Raw genomic sequence first — 17709 nt, forward strand, 5'->3', positions numbered from 1 at the left:
TCACCAGGAACGCTCTTACTGTTCAACGTTTGCCAGTTCTGTGGCAGCAGAATGGAGTCTCTTGGTCTTAGTTTACTGATAAGGTTGCGTGTCTGTTACCAGGCTTGTGGTCTACTTGTTTCCCTTTCTATGAAACACCTTTTTGTATTTTTGGCCATTTTTTCTGTTTGAAACAATTGTTTGTCCTTTTCTTAAATGATTTAGGGAAGTTTTTTTGTACTTCTGTATTCTGATTTGTGAGTTTTTCCCCCCTCCTTTGGTCATCTTTGGATGAATGAATGTTCTTGATTGCTGAATTTACTACTTTTCTTCCCTTCAGGGTTATGCTTTTTGTGCCTTGCTGAAGAAATCTTGAGGTTATTTTATAATTCATCTTTTTATTGCACCTGGGAGGAGATGAGGAAGGGAGTTGAGTTTTGCCTGTGGAGACTGACCTGAGACCTGTGTGCCGTGTCCTTGCCCTGCCTGTGGTCCAGTGGATCGGGGCCAGCAAGCCCATGCATGTGGGCAGCCCCTGGCTTCCCTCCTAGTCTCCTCTGGTCAGGCTGGGTGCCCAGTGCAGATGCCGTGAAGGTCTAGGGGCCGCACATGGGGGAGCCCATCTGTGCCAGCCCTTCTATTCAGTTAGTCTCCTGCTGTGGCTGGCTGAAACGCACCGACCTCTACATGCCTTTAGGGAGAAGGGCATCCGTGCAACACAGAGGCATTCTAAGATTCTGGAATATCTCTTTTTATTTGATTTTGTTAATTTCTGCCACTGAATTGTATAGTTTTCTCCTAGAAGTCTTGTGTATCTTTTGTTAAGGTTAATGGTTACTGAATACACACAATCTCTGACTTGTAGTCGTTTGACTTAGGAATTTTTTACCTCACGATGGCATGAAAGCGATATGTGTTCAATGAAAACCATACTTGGAATTTTGAATTTGGGTTTTCATCTTTTCCGGGGCTAGTTCTGTGCAGTCCAGCACTCTCCTGTGATGCTGGACAGGGCAGCCACAGCCCCCCATCAGCCACATGGTCACAAAGGTGAATGACCGATACGCTGACAGCCATTCTGGACCAAGAAACCGCTCTGCTTTTCCCTTTCAAAAGGTTGCTGTTAATTAAGGAAAACCGGACATCTCAAGTTATGGAACTTAGTGCTTGTCTGTGTGTGGGAAGATGCGGAGTGTGGGCTCACCGAAGCCAGTCCTGGGATCTGCACCTCAGCTCCCGGGGCCACTGCCGGTGCTTTCCCATCCTGAGTCCCTTCCGGGCTCACTGTTAGGGCAGCTGTGGCTGGGTGGCTGCAACATGCTTTGTTCCCTGACATGGCAGCGAGATTGTCCATTGGCAGGTGTGGTAAATGCCAAACTTGTGATATTCACAGTTTACCATGGGTTTGTTGTTGTGGTTTAGTCGCTAAGTTGTATCTGACTCTGCAGCCCCATGGACTCTAGCCCACCAAGCTTCTCTGTCCGTGGAATTTCCCAGGCAAGAATGCTGGAGTGGGTTGCCATTTCCTCCCCCAGGGGATCTTCCTGACCCAGGAGTCAAACCTGTGTCTTTTGCATTGGAAGGCAGGTTCTTTACTGCTGAGCCACCAGGGATGTAACCCCATCGTAAGTGGAGGAGGAGCTGATGGAAATGCTGAGGAGGGAGGAGGACCAGCAGAGAGAAGGTCTGCTGTCCGTGGGCTCAGTGCCTGCACCTGGCCGCAGCCACGAACGCAGCACCCCAGGGCTGTCCGCTTTCCACACGCTGGCACCGGGGCCGCGCTGGCCTCCGGCTGTCCAGGCACACGTTCCGCGTGCTCGCAGCGCAGCTCCCTTCAGTGTCTGTTTTGTCCATTTGGTCGTCGTTTGCCATCTTAAAACCTGCCATTCTTTGTCCGTTTATTCCATTTTCTTTATTTTTCCTGTGACCCACGTGTCCTAGTCCATCCTGACCAGGGACATGGTTATAAGAGCTGCACTTATTCCTAAGTTCCCTCCAAGCGCAGCATTGAAACCGTTTACTATTTGTTTTGTCTTCTTCAATTAATTGGTTTCAAAATCACACCCTCTTTGTCCTCAGGCCTGCCTTTGTGTACCTGATGGGCCCCATGCTGGCATCCCCTCAACCCACAGAGCTGCTCTTAGATGAAGAAAGTTCCTTACAGAAACTTATTTTTAACTAAATTGTTGTAACTGAGGCTTTTGACAATTTTTCTTCAACAGCTGAAAGACCAGATTTTATCCTTAAATCGAGAGATAGAGGAGCGCCATTCCGAACTGGAGAAACTTCAGGAGAGGCGGGAACGGGAGAACCAGGAGGGCACCGCTCTCATAGCGATGCTCAAGTCCGACGTCGACCTGTCCCACGGCGAGAGGTCAGTGGCCGCCCCTGCCTCGTGGCTGGAGCACGTGTTGGTTGGCATGTGCAGATGGGACCCTGTGCCTCGTGGTTCTCCCGTCTAGGGAGGTCTTAAACCGCAAGGTGGGCGCTGAGTTGTCAGCCGCATACCCCCACCTCGCTTTGCCAGCCCTTCACGTGTTGCCAGTTTGCAGGGTGTGATGCTGCACTGAGGGCACCGACGGCCCCACCCCCCGACGCAGGCAGTCCTGGCTCTGCTGCTCGTGTGCGTCTGGAGTGCACCAGGGGCCGCTCAGTTATGTTTGTCTCTGTGTGTCGGGCCACTGCCTCAGCATTGCCCAGGAGATGCAGCTTTCGGGCTGGCCTCTCTGTGCCTCTTTGTGTGTCCCTCAGCCTGACCCTGCTGGTATCTTATGGTCCTGCTGCTCTGGGGTTCCTGCCGCCCCCAGACCCTCCTCCTCAGGGCTGCGGTGCTGCCGTGCGCAAAGCCCTGAGGGTCAGAGGAGAGCAGGTGGGGCAGCGGGGCTGCTGTGCCGGTGCGCCTCACACGGGCTTGGTCTCTCGTTCACCCATCGTTTCATCGTCTCCGTGAGGACCTTGCCCGCTGTTGGCAGCTGACTTGTGGTTGGGTGAGGGGGCTGCAGGTGGGACGTTACAGGTCTGGGTAGTCAGCTTCCTATGAAGCTGTGAGTCGTGAACAGGTGGGGGAACAATCCCTGATGTCTCGGGGCCCCTGAGGCCACACCCTGGGCAGGGTCCCCATGCCCCGACAGTCTGGGGGCTGTAGCTCAGAGACTGGACTCCACCCTAAGAGAACCAGACACCCTGAACTTCGTGGTTCTCGTGGCCCCAGTGAAAGCTGGGGAGCTGCCTTCCCATGCTTATGGGCCGTGGGTTAGGGCTGACTTCTAACTTCTGAACAGGTGTCTCCTGAGAGCCAGCAGGACTGCGCCACAGTGATGGGCTGGGCTTACGCAGTCACGTTGGGGCCAGGATGGGGAGCAGCTGAGAGGGAGGTTCTGGGAGAAGCCCCTGTGCTACTTGGGGCACCTACCCAGAGCTGGCAGGCTGGACGCGGCCTCAAGAAGAGTGCCTTGATCACAATCACGCTGCTCGCGTGTGGGTCAGGCGGGACTGGTCTCGGCTGACGCTACCCTGTGCCCCTCACCTCCCCAGGAGAGCTCTCCAGGATACCCTGAGGCGGCTGCTGGGTCTGTTTGGGGAGATGCTCCAGACTGCCATTGCCTTGAAGAGCCGCATTGGCGAGCGCGTGGGGCTTTGCCTGGAGGACAGGAGCCCTCCCACCACACACCAGAGCCCCCCTACAGGTGAGCCTTGACAGCCCTGCACCGAGGCCCCAGCCCAGCTCCCTGCGGGTGTCTTGCAGCACAGCCCTTGTATGTATTCGCTTGCAGACCCTGTGCTGGACGACATGTGGGCGGGGCTTGATGTGGCCTCCCTGGAGCCAGACAGCACGGTGGCAGAGTGTGCAGAGACATCTTCGGTGGCTGAGATCAGCAGTCACGTGTGTGAGAGCTTCTTCCTGAGCCCAGAGCGCACACTGGACTGTGAGCAGCCTGTCAGGAGGGTCTTCCAGAGCCTGGGCCTGGCGGTGGATGGCCTCTTGGAGATGGTCCTGGACTCGGCCAGGCAGGTAAGAAGACACGGGCTTCAGCCCCCTCTGCAGAGAAGGGTGCTAGGTGGAGTGAGGGATGGCAAAGCTGTCCGACCCCAGGGCCGTGCACCGACCCCAGGGGCCGTGCACCGACCCCAGGGGCCTGCACCGACCCCAGGGGCCTGCACCGACCCCAGGGCCTGCACCGACCCCAGGGGCCTGCACCGACCCCAGGGGCCTGCACTGACCCCAGGGGCCTGCAGGCGCTGTGCTGTCAGCGTTCTGTTCTCGAGCAGATGTGCAGGTGGGTGTCGTCCTGACCCTGTTACTGGCAGCCACGTTCACCCACATGCTTTCCTCAAACAGAAGTCTTCTCTGAGCCGAAATCCTTGAGGAAGTAGGCTTGCTGTGAATGAAAAGACAACCTTGGTGCACTTAGTTTAGACCCTGTGTGTTCAGCCTGTTGCTGTACCTCACATGCTAGTTTAATTCCAAACGGATAAAATTTTGTTTCAAGATTATTACTGAACAATGGGATGTTTTTGTTAACCTTTTAGAATGTTTCAGACAATTAACAAAACATGGAAAACAATAGAGGCCCTTTTCCCAAAGTTGCCCTGTTAAAAAATAAGCATTTTCATGTGAAATGTCACTGTTGACATCTCAGGAACATGGACATGTGGATGCAGGCAGAACAGCAGTGTCAACCTTGGATGTGTCTCCTCTGGCCTTGTCCCGTCTTCTCTCAGAAACCAGACAGACTGGGGCAGTGTCTGGTGATAAGTAGCCAGGTGCTTTTGACTATCCCCATGTGTGAGCATCTCCCGGGAGGGCAACCGGTGTGCAGGTCTGACCTGGCCCACGGCCCTACATCCGAGCATGCGGGCAGTCTGTGGGGGCCTTGCTCACACCTCAGAAATCTTGTCCCCTCACTGTCTGCTCTGCAGAGGGCACATAGGCATATCAGGGGGAAGCAACGTGGGCTTGGGGAGGTGGGTGGGCCGTGGGGAGGTGGGAGCTGGCAGGGGGCAGTGACTGGAGGGGAGGATGGGCCCCTGATGAGGTTGGGGTCAGTGGGGCTGCCCAAGGGCCATCAGCTGCAGGAAGGGGCAGCGGTGGCTGAGCACTTGGACAGGGGCCCTCTGCAGGGCGTGAGGACTGGCAGCTTTGGGAGCTGTTTTCAAGGAAAAGCTGACAGGTTTCCTTAGAGGCGGGGTCTGGAAGGGTCGGAGTTGGTGATATACAGGAGGAGGCTGGGCAGCCCAGGCCAGGTGCTGAACTCTCTGCAAGGACAGCTGGGGGTAGGCATTTTGATTCAGATCCTCAGCCTGGATATGCCCACCAGGGTAGCTTGGGAGGAAAGGGAGGCTGGGGTCCCAGCAGGCAGGGTGTTGTGGGCGAGGGGCTCCATGGTGGCCATGTTGGGAGGAGGGGATGTCACAGGACGTGCAGATGTGTCAGGTCCCTGCCTACTGTGGTGACGGCCCGGGAGCCTTCCTGTCCTCCACCTGTGGTTACCAGGTGTCCCGTCCCTGCTTGTGTGCCAGGCTCCCTGTCCATGTTCCACGCAGCACCCGTGGGGCTGACAGTCACAAACGGTGTGTTCGTGCAGTGTTGTCTGTGTTTGCATGTGCGGAACTTTCGTCTGTTGAAAACTTGTTGCTTCGTTAGTAACTGACATAATATCGGGCATCAGAATCGTTGTTCCTCATGTGATGTTTACCATTTCACCAAAATCCTACACGAGGAGAGCTTCTACTTTCCAATGTGTTTCACAGCTGGAGGAAGCACGTCAGATCCATTCTCGTTTTGAGAAGGAATTCAGCTGTAAGAACGAGGAGACGGCACAGGTGGTGAGGAAGCACCAGGAGCTGCTGGAGCAGCTGGAGGCAGAGAGCAAGGCCAAGGCCCAGCTGGCGTTGGAGCTGCACAAAGCAGAGGGTGAGCACGGCCCTGAGGGTGTTAGCAGCAGAGCCCCAGGAGGAAAGAGGCTGGGCTGAGAGGCTCTAGTGCCCTTCCTAGGGGTGTGGGGAGGGGAGCACCTCAGGGCAGGTGGCCCTTTAGGTCCCTGTGCGAACGGGGCACTCAGCCTGCCTGCCCCTGTCCCCATCCCCACCCCTGCGTGGTCTGCAGGCATCATCGAGGGCTTCAAGGAGGAGAAAGCCGGCCTGCAGGAGGCGCTGGGCCAGAAGGAGGCGAGCGAGCGGGGCCTGGTGGGCGAGCTGGAGGGCCTGAGGCAGCAGCTGCAGCGGGCGGCACGGCGGCAGGCAGAGCTGCGGGAGGAGAATGCTGCGCTGTGCAGCCAGACGGAGGCCCTGGCTGCGGACGCCCGAGAGAAGGAGGCTGGTGAGGAGGCGGGCACAGCCCGGAGCAGGGGGCTTTTCGTGCTGCGCAAGGGCGGGGGGGCTGCTCTCGAAGGAAGGGCTGCCAACCGACTTTGGGGCCAGGTCACCTGGCCAGGAGGTCGCCCGCCTGTGTGCGATCGTGCATCCATGTCCTCGGAGCGGAAAGTGCTTATTTGGGATCAGAGGATTGAAGTTTGGAGCACACAGATTCGGGTCTTGAGAGGGAACAGTGACAGGCGGGGCTTCAAGGGTGAGGAAGGCAGTTTGCCTGCAGAGCCTGTTCAGTGGGGCTGGGGGCAGGAGCCAGTCTGGGCTGAACCCTGACCCTGAGCACTGAGGCTGTCATGGGGGAAAGGCGCGAGTCCTTGCTGAGTCCTGGGATCTCTGCATTTGCCCCAGTCTGAAGTCCACGGCCTCCTCGGTGGGGACGTGTGTGAAGCCCACTCCTGGTGACCCCATCTCCATGTTGGAGCCCCCGACTTGGAGAGTCCTGTTTATTTCACATTTCACAAGATATACGGCTACCTAAAAATTTCATTTAAAGTTACCTGGTTGTCCAGTGGCTAAGACCCTGCGCTCCCAATGCAGGGGGCCCAGGTTCGATCTCTGGTCAGGGAACTAGGTCCCACATGCCACAACTAAGCCCTGATGCAGTCAAGTAAATAAATGTTAAAAAATAAAATTACCAGAAAAGTGACTAATGTTAACCTTAGGTAGGAAGACGTACAGTTTGCAGTGTTTTGGGGTTGCCTTCAGGGAGATGCTGTCTATCCTGTGTATTTGTCTTTGTTGTCTTTAAAAGTCAGCACCGAAGCCCCTGGGAGCTGGGACCTGTGGCCACATGGGGGCTGGCAGTGGCCTTAGTCCATCCAGAGGCCGGGTGCTGCAGACGTTACCTCCCCCCCGCCCCCCACAACGGTCCTGGAGCACTGGGACGGTCACCTTCTGGTGACATGCTTTCTCTCTGGGTCCATATGCAAGTGGGGCAGGAGCTCTGTGGGGCCCCTTTCATAATAAAGACTCTCACCCCTCATGACGCTTCACCCTCGGGACCTCATCACCCTAAACACCAGCTTGTGAATTCTGGGGCCTGAAATGACATTCTGACCAGAGCAGTGGTGTCTTGAAGCACACGTTTCAGAGGTTTGTCTGAGGCTGTGGCATCTCCTGCCACAGTCCCCTTCCCTTACTTCTGAGTTTCATATCCTAAGTCGCCAGCCTTCCTCTTTGCATCTCTGAAGGTGCTGTATGTTTTTGTTTATAGGCATTCCGGTTTCTGTAGCACATGAGGATTCAGGTTCGTGGAAGCAAATGAGTGATTTCTGTGTGATCGGCTCTAAGTTTGCATCAGGTTTTGCCAAGTTTTTACTAAAGAGTAAAAATACTTAAGAGCTTTTGTGGCAGACGGCTACATAAAAGGGAGCTTAGATCTTCAGTGTTCTTACAAAGACGTGGTCAGGCGTCTCAGGGCCCCCAGTGCAGTCCCTGAGTTGTAGGAGCCCTGTCTCCATCCGTGTCCTGGGCTGGGGGCCCTGCGAGGCCTGTGGCCCTGGAGTCAGCCGTTGGCTTGGCCGTAACGGCTGTATGGACGCCTGCCCTCTGCCCTACTTGCATGAAGGTCGAGTGGCCCCGGCACAGGCAGGTCCTGTCTGGGTGGCTGGCCAGGCAATGCTGGCTGTCGCCGCGTCTCCCAGCTGTGAATGGCGTTGTTCTAACTGCATGTTCATCCCGCTTGCCATCATTGCTACATCGTTAGCATAAAAACTTAGAATGCTGTGTCAGTGGGGATGACAGTTTGTCACAAAAGACTGACATTTATATAAACCAAAATAGCTGACTTCTGAATGCTGGTGAACTGTAGATGCAAATTTAGGGATTTAACAGTTTCTGGTTGGTACCAGCACCTTGGGTTCCATCTGAGGGAGATCCCATTTGCAAAGCTGCTCATTAACCTGCCCGTTCCCTTGGCCCGTGGCCTTGCCACCCGTCCATGTTAGGTCAGCTGTAACTTTGCTGATGGCTCAGCCTTTTCCTCAGAACATGTCACCCTGGTACGTGGGCTGCCTGTATGTTCAGCGGGTCAGTGGGAACCTTCCAGCTGGGCTGATATTCTCTCGGGTGGAGGTCTTAAGTCACATTTTATATTTCTGTGTTGGAGAGTATATGTGAAGGCATAATTCCTAGAAAATTACCTGATAACATCTTTTGGGGACACCCAAGATGTATTTTCTCCTCAGGCTTTAAAATTTTTTATTTTAGCCAATTTTTTGTTTGAAATGTATAATGCCCAGCCCCTCTTCTCATGCGCATGGAAGTTCTCATTTTATTTCCAGTGGGTTCTGGCTGAACTGTGGCTTGTTTGGCAGGTTGTGGGCTCAGGGTCTGACAGGTCAAGGCGGCTGAAGCAGCTGTCATCCTCCGCCAGGTCGCGGCCTTTGGCGGGGAGGAGACTGGGGGAATCCCCTGCCCCGTGCTCTGGCCCGGCAGGGAGGGAGTGGGGGGAGCCCCCTGCTCTGGCCTGGTGGGGTGGGTCTCGGGCTTCCAGGGCAGGCGCGTGCTGGTCTCTGCTGCGCTAGCATCCTGTGTCTGCTGGACGCGCACCCTGAGCGGCTTCCTGCCCTCTGTTCTGCATCTTCAGCTCTGCAGAGGGAAGTGGAGTCGCTCACCCAGGAGCAGTCGGAGGCCAGGAGGCAGGCGGATAAGGACCGTGCGTCCCTGCTCTCCCAGATGCGGTTTCTGGAGGCCGAGCTGGAGGAGCAGCTGTCTCATCAGCAGGCATGTGCCCGGCAGGCCGAGGAGCTCGCCGCCCTGAGGCAGCAGATTGACTCCCTGGACCAGCACCTGCGCCGCCAGCGCCAGTTCATGGACGTAAGTCTTGAGTGATACCGTTTGCATCGCCAGAGGTCATCTTCACAGCGGGAGCTTCCTTCCAGGTTGTTAAGCCACGTCTGTGCCAACGTCGGGGTGGACTTGAGCTCAGCTGATGGGTGTCTTGGGTGTTGCCCTGATCTTTGGCGGTGTCCAGTGACCCCGTGTGTCTGCTCTTTCTCTCTGCCCACGTCTCAGAAGCCATCCTGGGTCCCCCCCTGGAAGCTGCACCTCTTCTCGTGGCTCCGTCGTACGAGGTGCCTGAGAAGAGGGGCTCTTCGCCCAGTCCCCTGTCCTCCCCTCCTGCTTCAGAGGGTGGTGGTGTCACTATGGGCAGTGGAGATGCTGGGATACATGTGAATAGGCCGCCCCTCGTGACAGGAGCAGGCAGTGGAGCGGGAGCGGGAGCGGGAGGACTTCCAGCAGGAGATCCAGAGGCTGGAGGAGCAGCTCCGCCAGGCGGCCCGGCCGCGGTCCCCCGGCCTCCGTGACAGCCACGTAAGTGAGCCTACCCACTCGCCCCTGCCGGCCCAGCCTGGGGGAGCTGTTCTCTACGATGCTTGTAAGCTTTATCATTAATGACGTTTTTGCCTTCCATGTACACGAAAATGACAGCGGGCACAGCTGGATAAGGAGGTACAGGTGCTCCGAGCTTGTCTGTGTCTGTCCATCTGTCCGCACTCTTGGTGCTGCTGCTCCTCACCTGACTGCTGCATGACCAGACAGGGAGGGGTTGGTGCACAGGGCTGTCTCTGGCTTGCTTTTCTTACTTCTTTTTGTTTAGTCCAGATTTGTCTGCTTCTTCCTGTCCAAGGTCACTGTGGTGGTTTGTTCTTTCTAAAAATTAAACTTATTTTGAGATAATTATGGATTCACTTGCTGTTGTAAGAAATAAGACCCAGTTCCCCTGTGATGATATCCTGCAGAAGTCCCACTGAGGTACAGGCTTGCAGACAGGAGACAGTGCCCGCCGCTCGCACCCACTAGTCCACGCTCTGTCCGTGTTTTGTCATCTCCATGCTGTCGTGCAGTCAGAGCATTGTTGTTTAGCTGTAAAGTCGTGTCCAGTTCTTTGCAACACCAGGGACTGTAGCCCACCAGGCTTCTCTGTCCATGGCATTCTCCAGGCAAGAATACTGTAGTGGGTTGCCATTCCCTTCTCCAGGGGGTCTTCCTGACCCAGGGATCGAACCTACGTCTCCTGCATTAGCAGGGAAATTCTTTACCGCTGAGCCACCTGGGAAGTTGGAGCATAGGTGTAGCCTTTGCGCTCCGCCTGCGTCTTGACACTGACCCAGATGGTGATGTATCTGTGCTTGGTTCTTTTCCTGCTGCTCAGTGGCTTTCCATTCCTTACTATCAAAATTCATTTTATTTTACTAACAAATTCTGTGCTGTTATTCTTGTCTTTTTATGGAGAATTCTGTCATGTTCTTTCGCTTCACTGTGCAGCCAGGTCAGTTTTCTCACGGTTGTGTTGTACTTTTTAACTTGGAAGGTGGGGCATTTTTTAAAAACTATTGTTTCTGAAGTATTTTTTGTGGTTTTAGGTTGAATTGTTAGAAGAAAAATTGAGAGAAAAATCAGATGGACTTAATGAATTGATTCTAAAGAAAGAATTGGTAGACAGACAAGTACTAATTCAGGGAGAGGAGATCAGGCGTCTGGAGGAGACGAATGCCAGCACCATGAGAAAACTGCTGCAGCTCCAAGAAGAGCTGGAGACACAGCGGAGAGCCGTGCGGGCCCTGCAGCAGGTGAGCACGGCGAGGGCTGCTGCTGGCGGAGGTGCCTGCGGGCCCTCGCTGCTGGGCTGGGCTTCCTCTGCCCCTGGCCTCAACCCTCTGCTGTATGTTCCCTGTGCTGTGGACACAGTCGCCAAGCGTGTGGGGCCCCTCGGCCCCAGTGACCCCAGTTGGGTGTCTTGCCCTCCAGCTTGGCTCTGACACCGTCCACCCGGAGGTGGCGCCAGACCTCACAGCTAGGGGCTCAGCCCCATGGCCGTGCCCCCGCCCCAAGACGTCCACCTCAGGGTCAGCCTGCATGAATCTCAGGGGCCCGGGACCCCCTCTTGGGGTTCAGATCTGCTAGAGCAGCTCACGGAACTCCAGCACTTCACTTGCTGACCTCCAGGTTACTGTAAAAGGATCCAGGTCGGGAGCCGCCGGGCGGAGGCTCTGCGGAGGCCAGGTGTGGGGAGGGCACTGCTTGGTGGAGGCCTCATGGCGCAGCCTGTGAGACGGGGTCAGCTTTCAGCCCATCTCCCCTCGCAGAGGTCAGGATGACACCGGCAGCTCTGACCTTCAGTCACGTGGTCGACTGCCCTGGCAACCAGTCCCCAGCCATCGGTGACCCGGAGGCTTCCCCAGAGTCACCGCAGTGACACAGACTGGGTGTGGCCGGAGGGGCTGCTGACAAACGTCAGGGCGCCGCCACGGCTCTCGTGGCTCAGGAGGCCCCACTGCTTGCTATCGGTCACGGTGTCGCGTTTAGAGTGGTTGCAGTTTGTACCGATTTTATTAGCACTCCTTTGTCTCTCAGGTACTCTGAGTTTATCCTTAGTAATTAATTACATGCAGGTTCAAGATTTCAGGTTTAGAAAGCTTGTTGTATTACACACATAGAGCCTAGTTATAATTATTTTAGTTTTTGAGTTACGAATTTGTCAGTCCCCAGTGAAAATACCTCCAATGACAGTTCTTCACGTTGTAGTTTGAAATTTTGTATCTATGATGTACCAGTTCTTGTGTCTGAGGGTGTAAGATGAGTGTGAGCAGGTCTCTTTTTGGGGGTGGGTGGAGTGGGTAGGAGGGCCTCCTGGTCAGCGTTGACCTCCTCTGTGCATTTGGTTCGTGGAATCAAGCTTTCTTGTATTTTGTGTCATTGGAAGTTTCACAGTTACTAACTGGAAGGTCTCTGAGACTCGGTGAGAAATTTTATTTTGGAATCATTGTTTTGGCTCTGAGAAAACACTGCCTCCAGGAAAAGAGTTTGTTTTTGAAAACACCACTGGGAACCATTAGAGGAAGCACAGACCCCTCTTGAGGGCATGCAGTGTGGAAGGGACCCCTGGCTCAGGCCCCTCAGCCCCAGTCACCGGCCTGCTCGCTCTGCCTGCTGGGGGCAGTTCTACCCCTGACTCCAGCAGACAGCTGCTGAGCTTAGTAGGGACCATGGGTGTAGAAAACGCCTTTATTTCTTCTATGGAGTTGAACCACATGAACTTTGAATGCATGTTTCTTCCCCACTTAATATTTTACCCAGGTTAAATGTTCCTTGGAAACTTATTAATGGGCTGTTCACCTTCATTGTACAGAGGTGTTGTCAGCCATTGCTCTGTTCTTTGGCAAGTTATTTCTGATTAAAAAAAAAAAAATGCTAACAGTTTAGACATTCTTTTTGTGCCGTGCTGAATAGTTACTGGGATGACCTCCTCCCAGGGGAATCTTGGGTGTGTGCTGGCTCCTTTGGGCTGTGCCCTCCACCAGGCAGGTGTGGCTCTGGAGCGTGGCTGGGTCTGTGAGTTGTGACTGCACGTGCAGGTGTGCGTAGGTGTGCTTCAGGAGGGCTGAGTGTGATCTGCACTGCAACAGCAAACAGCAGTTTTGAGGCCCCCAGTTTCCTGAGGCACTTGCCTAAAATGAACCATTTTTTCTTAAATAGGACAAAGAGGCATTACAGGAGCAGCAGATGAGTAACCTGCTTCAGGTGTCCGCGCTGCAGTCCAGACTGGACGAGGGCAAGTGCCCGGTGCCCCCCGAGGGCGGTCGTCCCGACCATGCCGAAGCCCAGCTGGAGGCGGTGCAGGGGGCTCTCAGGCAACGTGAGGCTGAGGTGCGCGGGGGCCACACAGGGCACTCCCTCGCCGTGTGTGTCTGCCGGGGCCTCCCTGCTGTGTGCAGGATGCCCACGTGGCACGGTTTGTGGGCTTGTCACTACTGTATTCGCTTTGTAGTTTAACACTTGTGTGGATTGTAGGATAATAATAATTTTTTCTGGCATGTGCTTTAAATGTTTTAAGTGATCTTAATAATTATTAAGGTCAATTAGAATATTAGATAGCTTTTAATGCTTACCTCCTTTAATGCAAGGTTTTGGACATAAAAGAACAATTAGAAAATCTTAAAGATGACTTAGTAAATAAAAATGAAGAAATACTGCATCTGAACTGGAAATTAGGCCTGCAGGACAACAGCACCGCTGCCCGCATCAAAGAGCTTCAGGAGGAGAACGCCCATCTGAAAGTAAGTGAGGAAGACCCCCTGCTCCATCCAGTTGGTCTTGGAATTGCTGTGGCATCGGAGGGACCTGCAGTTGTGGGGAGTCAGGCCCCGGGGCCCCCCCAAACACATGGCACCTCCTTACTGAAGCCAGAGGGACTTCGTGCTGGCAGGGCTCTGCCCGCAGGGTGGCCCCGGCACCTCTAACGTGTGTGTGGAGGTGGGGAGAAGCTTTTGGGATATCTTAGTGGGAATCGGAGTCACCTTGACCAGTGAAGGTCATCTGCTTCCCGTCCCCCACCAGACTCTGCTTTTTGTTTGCACCTTCAAAGTCCAGTCTTGTGAAGGATTCTTATTGGAGTAAAATTGCAGGAGAGGCACCTCCCTGGTTGCGGAAACTGAGGAGGAAATGTCATGACTTAGGACCCTGTCCCTACTTCGGGCTGCGTTCGAGCAGAGGTGTTTTCAGGACAAAGTTGCTTCCTTCCAGCAGTGCAAAAAATCTGTTACGTCTTCTCTTTTCTCTGAATGTAATTGTGCTCTTGAAGCAAACAGCCAGAACCACCTCTCTGTAGTGCGGATGCAACCACAGTGGTAAAGAGAACGTCACCTTCATAGACGGCCTTGACGCGGGTGGAATTTAGACTCCTGCATTGCCTGTGGTTGCAGCCTGCATAAGGGTGAACTCGCTTCGTGAAAGGAAGTTGACGAGTCATGTAGTTTATGCCTGTTCCTCTTGAAGGTTGCAACTGTAATCTTTAGTGACAGCGGAGTTTTAGGTCAGTCCTTGACACTGGCTGTCCTTTGGGCGGGAATTCTTCCTTGATGAATAGATGATGGCACATGAGAGCACACGTGGCCGTTCTTTGGTGATTGCTTTGAAATGAGTTATGTGGAAAAATGCAGTAACATTTTGTTTTTGAAAGCTAAACTAATAAGTTACTTTAGACAGAAAGCACTTAAATAGGAGAACATTTTCGAATTGAGTGTTACTGTGACTAGCATGCACATTTAGTAGCTCAGTTGTATTCAATTCTTTGCAACCCCATAGACTATAGCCTGCCAGGCTCCTGTGTCCGTGGGATTTTTCAGGCTAGAACACTAAAGTGGGTTGCCATTTCCTCCTCCAGGGGATCTTCCTGACCAGGGATCGAACCCATGTCTCCTGCATTGCAGGTGGATTCTTTACCTCCTGAGCCACTGGGGAAGTCCTGAGTATTATTAATACTATTTAAAACTGCAGGTTTATTTAATTAGGGTATTTCGTGTCTTTGAGATCCGGGGACCCTTTCCCATGGTAACTCTTTCTTGGCATTATTACCACTGTAATTGTTATTATTTTCACAGACCCTTCTGCAAAATAAAGAAAGCGAGATGATGCATGTGCGTGAGTCGGTGGAAGCACAGCTGGCCAGGACAGGAAGTGGCGCTCTCAGTGAGGTGGGCCTTGCCTGATGCTGTGCGTGGGCATCACGTCCTCGGTAGTTTGTGAGGTGTTCAGGGATCAACAGAGGCCTCTGTTGTCCTTACACAAAGGATATAGTTTTTTCTTTTTAATTATTCATGTTGGAGGAAGGTGTGAAGATGTAATGTTGGAGGAGGCTATAAGGGCTGTAGAGTATAAAGGAGTTCTGTTTGTAGCTCTTAATGACCACAACATTGCAGTGACAGGCTGTTGGGATCTGTGTTAGTACCTTATCTATTCGACAAAATTTTTTAATATCCTTTTGTGTTACTTCAAGGAATATCTTTAAAACCAGCGACTAATTTTTAAAGGCGATTAAATCAGTTACTTGTCCTTAGTGCTAGAATTGGTCATGTGAGTATAATTTTACATACTAATAAGATCATAAATACTAAAAAGTTTATGTGATAAGGAAAATATTTTAGTCTCATTAAGAATAGACAATCACAGATATTTTCTTTTGGGATTTTTGTTTATTTCTTTCTTGTTGTTCAGTCACTAAGTTGTGTCTCATTCTTTGCGACCCCATGGACTGCAGCACGCCAAGCTTTCCTGTCCTTCACTATCTCCCAGAATTTGCTCAAACTCATGTCCATCGAGTCGGTGATGCCATCCAACCATCTCATCCTCTATCACCCCCTTCTCCTTCTGCCCTCAGTCTTTCCCAGCATCAGAGTCTTTTCTGGTGAATCAACTCTTCGCATCAGATGGTCAAAGTATTGGGAGCTTCAACCTAAGCATCAATCCTTCCAATGAATATTCAGGGTTGATTTCCTTTAGGATTGACTGGTTTGATCTTATATATAAATCTGCACATCATTTGTTTTCTGTGATTATATTTCTCATTTTTTGTGTCAACAGTATCTTACTTTGATATAATAACCCCAAATTCCACTTGTAGATTAGACTTCTGATTCTTTGAAAGACCACATTTTGTTACATTTTCTGTCCTTACTTTGTGTCAGTGAAGACTTTCATCATTTAAAATCATCTTATCTTTAGGTTTTTTTTTGAAAACTACACTTAGGTTCCCACCACTATTAAGACCTCTTTTGATGTGGTTATTGCTCTTTGTTTCCTGTGCTTTCTTTTCCAGCAGCTGTTTGACATCCTAACATCTTACTCTCAACATGCATTATCCTTTCCTTCATGATTTATTTTAATACTTGGGTTAGTATCACATCTTTAATTTTATTATTTACTTTTCCCCTTACTCTGTATAGTTATCAAGAAAGAAGATTTGAACATTTTTTATTAAATGTATTCTTAAGTTGTTTAGCTTTGTTGCCATATTGGAAATGGGCTTACTTTTGTTATCTAGTTGTTTGCCATGAGCCAAACACATCATAGTTATATATATGTATATAATTGTTGTATATTAGCCTTGTATCTTGTTACTTTGCTAAACTCATGCATACTAGTAGTGTTTTTATAGATTTCTAAGGTTTTCTATGTAGATGAGCTCACCATCAGCAAATACAGACAGCTTTATTTCTTTCCAGTCTTTGTCTTTTATTTCTTTTCCTTCCTTATTACAGTGTCTACCACTTTCAGTGTAGTGTTAAATAAAACAGACGAGAGCAGTCATTCTTGCCTTGTTTCTGATCTTGGAGGAAAGTGTTTATTGTTTCATCAGTATGTATAATGTTAGCTGTAAGTTTTTCATAGATATCTTTCATCTGATTGAGGAAGTTCCCTTTTGTTTCTACATTGCTTCCTCTAAATCTTTTGAGATAATTATATTTCTTTTATTCTCATAATATGGTTAATTATACTGAGTGATTTTTGAAGGTTAAACCAACCTACATTCCTAGGTTAAACCCTGTGTGGTGGTGATGAACTACTGTTTTAATATATTGTTGGATTTGATTTGCTGATCTTTTGTTAGTGGATTTTACATCTGTGTTTAGGAAAGGTGTGTGTGTGTATCATATTTAATCAGGTATTGGTTTTGTTGGGCTTATAAAATGTTGGCAGGACTTCCCTGGCCGTCAGTACTTAAGACTTTGCCTTCCAATGCAGAGGGTGTGGGTTCACTCCTTGGTTGAAGAGCTAAGATCCCACATGCCTTGTGACCTAAACACCAAAACATAGATAGAAGCAATATTGTAACTGCACTGTATTTCAGGGGACTTATTTTAGACTTTTGTGTTTTACTTTTAAAGCCACTTTCATGCGCTGGGTTTGATATTTTGAGTGTGTTGCTTGTGTTGTGACTTGGCTCTTTTGTCATGCCCACCTCTTCATCTCAGCGTGCTGAATGTGCGAGTGTGTACAGACAGTTACTCCCCTGTGCCTCCGGCTGTCTGCAGGAGAGACGAGAGTGTCTGCAGTGCACCTTGTGGGGCTAGGGAGAGGGTCTTGCCTCACACTGAGAAATTTTCTTTTTTCAACTACACACTAGCATTCAGGTATGATAAATGTGAACCTGGTGCATAGCTTATGTCATCCAAACCAACAAAAATCAGTTTTCTTACTTTTGTTTTTACTATGGGCCAGGCTTGGATTTGTATTTAAAGTAATTGTTAATTAATACTAGTGAAACCAAGAATTGTATGAAACTCTCAATGTTTAGAAAGTATGTTCCTATAACAAATTGGTTGAGTATTATGAACTAGAACACAGATCGGTTAGAACTCTTTTGTATTCTGGTTGCTACTGTTGATGTAATCTTTCTAAAAAAAATTTATTTGGTTTCACCAGATCTCAGTTGCAGCATATGGTCTCTCAGTTGTGGCCTGCAGGCTCTAGTTCCCTGACCAAGGATCAAACACAGGCCGTCTGCATTGGGAGCACAGAGTCTTAACCACTGAACCACCAGGAAAGTCCCTATTGATGTAATCTTAAGAGAACGGAATT

The 17709-nt window shown here is 51.2% G+C and overlaps 1 protein-coding gene across 20 annotated transcripts in view; it reads left to right on the forward strand.

Annotated features, from left to right (window-relative positions):
- The window catches only part of PCNT (pericentrin), a 105879-nt gene that overhangs the window by 43819 nt on the left and 44351 nt on the right, over positions 1–17709 (forward strand). For 16 of the 20 annotated variants that reach the window (XM_044947943.2, XM_044947904.2, XM_044947922.2 and 13 more), the window contains 13 exons: positions 2202–2353; positions 3514–3665; positions 3753–3991; positions 5731–5893; positions 6086–6298; positions 7562–7594; positions 8936–9165; positions 9547–9663; positions 9781–9801; positions 10716–10922; positions 12829–12999; positions 13257–13409; positions 14733–14825. In XM_044947943.2, the coding sequence (XP_044803878.2) occupies positions 2202–2353; positions 3514–3665; positions 3753–3991; positions 5731–5893; positions 6086–6298; positions 7562–7594; positions 8936–9165; positions 9547–9663; positions 9781–9801; positions 10716–10922; positions 12829–12999; positions 13257–13409; positions 14733–14825 (1944 nt within the window). The remainder of the gene's footprint in view (positions 1–2201; positions 2354–3513; positions 3666–3752; positions 3992–5730; positions 5894–6085; positions 6299–7561; positions 7595–8935; positions 9166–9546; positions 9664–9780; positions 9802–10715; positions 10923–12828; positions 13000–13256; positions 13410–14732; positions 14826–17709) is intronic. The other 4 variants (XM_044947926.2, XM_044947963.2, XM_044947925.2 and 1 more) reach the window with 3 other exon arrangements.

Source organism: Bubalus bubalis, chromosome 1 (assembly GCF_019923935.1).
Source record: "Bubalus bubalis isolate 160015118507 breed Murrah chromosome 1, NDDB_SH_1, whole genome shotgun sequence".
NCBI lineage: Eukaryota > Metazoa > Chordata > Mammalia > Artiodactyla > Bovidae > Bubalus > Bubalus bubalis.